Below are 6,028 nucleotides of genomic sequence, written 5' to 3' on the forward strand. Positions count from 1 at the left end.
GATTAGCTGCCAATATCACGGCCCTCTATCCGTCGTGTATTGCCGTTTACCATATTTTTTGAGGTCTTAGAACTCATTCTTGGCCCGGGATGCGTCACTTTACCACATCCGATGATGAGCACATCGTTCACTTTTCCTGGATCTCGATACGAGGGGTTTCCAACCTCGATTACAATCTCGTGCATCCGTGCCTTTCTTCCGTTTTCTCACCGAAAAATCGGGATAGATATTTACCCCCGATTTTACCCATACACACATGATATATTATGTTACGTTTAGTATTGCTAATTTGCTATACATAATAATATGTCAATTTTAATTTCTGAAATTTCGTCTTCAATTAGACACTAATATTTATTTTTCACAAAAGAAATGGAAAAGTAAAAAAGGTCGGTAAAGATTGTACACATAATCTCCCAATGTACCACAGTTGTACACCCACGCCCTTAAAATTGGCATCTACTGACAAAGAATTCACTGCTCATGCACTCATCTCCTCAGCAAATAGACTCAATTGCCGACCCCATTTATAGATAGATTGCAGATTTCTAGAGCTAGTGAAGAGCAGTTGCAGCGGTTTAGCCGAGTAGGACTGAGTGCAGTGACTGATCAGTTTTCAATCCTAAAAAGAAAACCCACCACGAATAAACTGCCACATTTTATAAAGCCAGACGTTTTCATCTAAACCACTGATTTTCACGCACACGCGTCTCCACTGATTGACCTTTTTCATATTCTTTCTTTTTCTTCATAATTTTTTCTCACAATATTCTGTAATACTCCTTGGGTTGTTTCAAGAAACTGAAACAAGAGTAAAGGGTGGATAAAGGGGGAAAAAAGAGCCTAAAGTGTAGTGGGTTGTGAAAAAGGACAAAAACCCACTACGAGGTAGAGAGTTAAAAAAGTACTACTAATAGGAGCACTAGAACAGTGAATCAGACTTTCTAGACTTTTATTTTATTTTTGGGGGGTATTATTTAATTTTTCTTTTTGTTGAATAACTGCTGATATATATGTTGGTCTTTGTCTGCATGTAAGGCTTTGGGTCTTTATGATGCAAAGAAATCGTTTTGCTGAAATAATACAGTGTGAGGATTCACAAAGAAACAAAAGAGGGGAAAAAGCAAAGTGAGAGAAAAAGATGACCAAAGACCTCTATAGGCCTTTGTGTGATTATTTTTTTTGTTGCTTGTGTAAATGTTTGGTCTTGATGATGACTATTGAGGTTTCATGTCGGTTCTCAGATATGAGGGATTCTTGCTGAAAAAAAATTGCCTTTTTTTTTTTTTTTTAATCTTTCTCTTCTTCTTTGGATCCTTACTTTATGGTAGAGTTGTAAGTTTCCAAGACAAAGAAAACAGTTTCTGGGGTTGGTTAAAAATTGAATCTTGAGCTTTAGAGTTTATGTTAATGGTGGATTCAAGCTGAAACTAATCAAGGTGTGTATTCTTTGTTGAAAATAAAGTTTGACTTGTTTCTTGATGATCTTGAAGTGTAAAGTTTGAAACTTTGCTTTGATTTTGGTGCAGGAAAAAAAAAGATCTTTGTGCTAAAGAAAAGTTCAAGAATATCCAATAACAAAGTTATAATGGCAGATTATGGTTCTTTACCATCTCCAACAGATAACTGTAGAAAGACCTCTTCCTCTTTTTTTGGTTCACCAAGGTTGTTCACTGGTTTTGCTACAAAGGGCTTTCCTGATACTGAGTCTATTATGAGTCCTACTTCAATACTTGATAGTAGTAAACCTATCTCTGCTTTTAGAAACCCTTGTTGGTCTGATTCTAACTCACACACTCCAAGATCCCCTAAACCAGATAGTAGAGTTCATTGGGAGAAGCTTGACTCAAAAGGGGTTGGTCTTGGCCTTGTTGATGCTCTCATTGATGAAAAATCTGATTCCAAAGAATTGAATCCTGTGAGCAGAATGGTTGTCTTTGGCTCACAATTGAAGATTCAGATCCCTACAACATTGCCTCCCTTTTCTAGTTCCCTTACTGATTCACCACCTTCTCCTGGTGATTTTGGTATAAAGACTAGAAATTCCCAGTTGGGTTCTTTTTCCCCATCTCCTATGAAGAAATCTCCATTTGGGTCCTCAAATTCTAACATGGACATCCCAAATTCACCAGGGGCATTCAGTAGTCTCTCTGCCGCTGAGATGGAGCTTTCTGAGGACTACACTTGTGTCATTTCATATGGTCCAAATCCACGAACCACTCACATATTTGATGATTGCATTGTTGAGAGCTGTTGTGGTGTTGTTAAGTACTCTGCTTCAAGAAAAGAAAATGAGCATTTTCCCAGTCTGCCAATGAGCTATCCCTATCCCTATCCCTCTGGGAGCTTTCTCAGCTTCTGTCACTCTTGCAAGAAAAATCTTGGATTAGGGAAAGACATTTACATGTACAGGTAACCCAAATTTTCTATTTTAAAATTTCAAACTTGCCTATAAGCTATGCTCATATTTTGATCGGTTTATGAGTTTATTAATCTGGTCATGAGGGTGAGATTTTTCCCTTTTCATGATTTAATTGTTATTCGAGACTTGTTTTAGTACTGTTTCTTGGGCATGGTAATCTTGACACATCCTTACAAATTTCTTGTAGCATTTAGAGTTTCTCCAAAGGTTCTGTATTCTGTAAAAGAGCATTTAAAATAGGAGACTATTTTAAAGTATCTTATATGTTTAAGTTTAATGGTTTATTTTAAAGTACTTGATAATTTCAGTTTATAAGTTTATTAATCTGGCATGACTCATGAGGGTGAGATTTTTGCTTTTCTTTTTCACGACTTAATTGTTGTTTGATACACCTTTTTAGAACAGTTTGCTCTAGGACAAGGTAATCTGGACATTCTCTTTGCAAATTTCTACTAGCATTGAGAATTTCTATAGGGCTCTGTACAATATTATCAGAGACTAAATCTAAAAGTTACCGTAGATGTTAAAGTTTCACACCTTGTTCTGCAATCTTATATTTAGTACCTTAAAGATTAGTAATACATCGATTAAAACTTTTGAAATTTTCCTTTTTGTAAGAACAATATGTGATGCATTATGTCCTGAGTTGTATTTTTGTACTGTGTTCTTTTTAGAGGTGAGAAGGCATTTTGTAGCAGTGATTGCAGATACAAAGAAATGATGTTGGAAGAGGGAATGGATAAACCAGAGACCGATGATGTATATGGTATTATTTCCTGATAGTAACTGAGTCACTCAAGGCTGATGGCAAGTTTTATCTGTAGTAGCAACTTGCAAAAAAGAAGTGAAGGCTTTAGACTTGAGTGACTATTGCAGATTCAAAAACTGTTTTTTGTAAATTGGCATAATTGAATCTGTTTAGATGTATCTGTCTTTTTTTGTTTTTTGTTTTCGGTTTAGGGGTAAGAAAATGTCTTTGTTGAGGAACAGGAAAGCTGATGAGATAATATTAAACTGATTGATGAATTTTTATTTGAAAGAAAAGATGTAGTAGGTGATTATGTGTCTGACACTACTTTGTATGCTTTTTTAAAGTTTATATAATGATGTTGATTGATGATGTTAGAGTAAAGTTGTTGGCATTATCTTTGATTATGGTATTATAATATACACTAATCAATCCCATAATAATGCACACATCATCATAACCAATGACCTCAATTGAGTAGATTCTTTTCTCTTCTTTGGGATGTCCTCTTTCATCATTTGTTGATTGGCCAAGTTAAAGCTATTTTGACCAGGCTTTCATATTAGACAATTCAGCTAGAAACTATCATGGTGTAGTATTATACAATAAATTATTTTACCTATGCTATTGTTTAATGAGTGTGACAACCTAGATAAAATTAAAAAAGGAGATAAGGATCAAACCCTAAAAGATTGGGCTAGTGGCCTCGTGTAGCTACTACCGTGTGTTCTTTGTTAAGTTCCATATAAATTTTAAACTTATATCACTAATATATGGGTTCATCCACTTCCTGCATTGTTCATAGAATTTTTAAATTGCACTTTTTAGCTTTGTCAAATATTGAAAAAAAATAAAATTAAAAAGAGTTTAAAAGCCGATTTGACCATAGTTTTAGTTGTGCATTTCAAGTGAAGTTTTCAAAAATTCAACTTTCACCCACAAATGTTGTACTTTAACAAACTTCTTTTATTTCAAGAAAGTTACAATTACTCAAACACAGTCGAATTCAGAACCACTATTTGTTCTGTTCGGATAATATGTTAAATTGTGTCTGGCATCATTTATGAATTTAAAGTTATAGAAAAGATGAATTTTATTTTTTATTTTTTCTCAACAAGTTGTTAGTCTGTGGAAAATGTTATGAGGAGCTAATTGGCAATGTTGGGCTAATAGTCTTAGCACCAATTATATGGTGCTGAGTTTATGAACCTGTAATACGCCAAAAAACATTTAGTAGTACTAGAAAGAAAGCAGATGAAATATATTGGTCCCGAAGAGTAAAGGAAATCTGAAGGTATATGAAGATGGTTGGAGAAGAGGAAACAGGCATGGGACTGATAACTGGTGACTGATGAAATCTGAGAGAGAGCTGCAACAGTCTACAGTACTGTTGGGAATTGGGACCATTACGGCATTATGTAACTCATTTACCAACTTCCCACTCTACAGTACTCTTTTAACCTACTTCTTGGCTTCTTGCCCTTGTTATTCTCTCCAATTTTACCCCTAAAATTTTACCCCCTAGGGGCAGCAGATGCATTGTATGATAGAAGGGTAAGGATGTTTCTAAACATGTGAGACTAAACCTAGCCCGCCCATGTCTGACCCAACCCAGCCCATAAGCATATTGATCCAGCCCGTCCTCTTTAAAATTAACGGACCAAGGCTGGCTTAAACTTGTAAATTGATCGTAGTCGGCCTGAGATTCTTTTTAGAGAAAATGATGAGAAATTGGCACCATGTGACAACATATAATAGTAATTGGTATATTTTTGGCCTTAGATTATATTTGGCAATGCAGCCCAAAATAATTAGCATTATATAGCCGAATCAAAAAACCCTACTACACTATGTATTCTCTTTATGTAACCCCCTCTCTACCTCTCTCTTGTGGTCTTCCACTCCCTTTCTCCTCCCAATTCCACCACAAAACTGCCGAAAACCGCCACTCGATGGCCTTCACTGCCTCCATACTCAGTATCTCTTCTGTCTTTCTTCACTCTTATCGTTCTTGTTCGGGCAAGACTCGACACAAACAAGAATCTGTCAATATTCAAAAACTCAAGGCCACAAACTGATGAATTCATCCCAATGTGAAATACTTTTTGTTTCTAATTGTTAGACTACAATTCTTGGGAATCGTTTTTAAAGTTTGAACTTGAATGGCTAGTATGGTTTTCTTTTTCAAGAGTTAATTGACAATTGATCACGTAAAATTAAGCACAAAAAAGTCTTCTGTCATAGTGACAATTCAAAAATTACAGAGAAAATTATTTGAGGATGTTCCAAATCATGAACTTATTATTTCAAGTCGATTTTTTTTTATGTTCCTCAACGCCACGGCCGGACAAGATTTATATGTTTCTGCCAATGGAAGGAAGAGGCGAGGGTCAACATCACTATGTATCTCAGTGTTAGTGGGCTGCTACTTTTTGAAGACCATAAAGGAGGAGAAATTGGCATACAAATAAGGAAAATAAATTTTGGTATATATATTTGTGTATATCTACAAGAAATTGTGTTATACAACGAGATACACAAAGAAGAAAAATAAATTTTTTGATATACATTGTGATATACAAAGAATAAAAATAAAATTTTGATATATAATTTGATATACACAAAGAAGAAAAATAAAGTTGTGATATACATTTTGGTATACACATTATTTTTAATGTATTATACAATTATACAAATAATATAATTATTTTTGTGTTATGCATTTAGATATATTCAAAGAAGGAAAATAAAATTTTGATATATATTTTGATATACACAGAAGGAAAATAAAGTTGTGATAACATTTAGATATACATTTTATTGTTGTGATATACATTTATTAGCCATCTGGTGCCAAT

General features: G+C 34.5%; 1 protein-coding gene across 1 annotated transcript; it reads left to right on the forward strand.

The window, feature by feature from the left end:
* Window positions 1–438: 438 nt before the first annotated feature.
* Window positions 439–3,554, forward strand: LOC107797185 (FCS-Like Zinc finger 8). The gene is made up of 3 exons (XM_016620048.2): window positions 439–1,439; window positions 1,530–2,412; window positions 3,097–3,554. Exons 2-3 carry the CDS (start codon window positions 1,589–1,591, stop codon window positions 3,200–3,202), a joined length of 930 nt encoding a protein of 309 aa, XP_016475534.1. The 5' UTR covers window positions 439–1,439; window positions 1,530–1,588; the 3' UTR covers window positions 3,203–3,554.
* The last annotated feature ends 2,474 nt before the right edge of the window (window positions 3,555–6,028 follow it).

Source organism: Nicotiana tabacum, chromosome 14 (genome assembly GCF_000715075.1).
Source record: "Nicotiana tabacum cultivar K326 chromosome 14, ASM71507v2, whole genome shotgun sequence".
In the NCBI taxonomy this organism is placed as follows: domain Eukaryota; kingdom Viridiplantae; phylum Streptophyta; class Magnoliopsida; order Solanales; family Solanaceae; genus Nicotiana; species Nicotiana tabacum.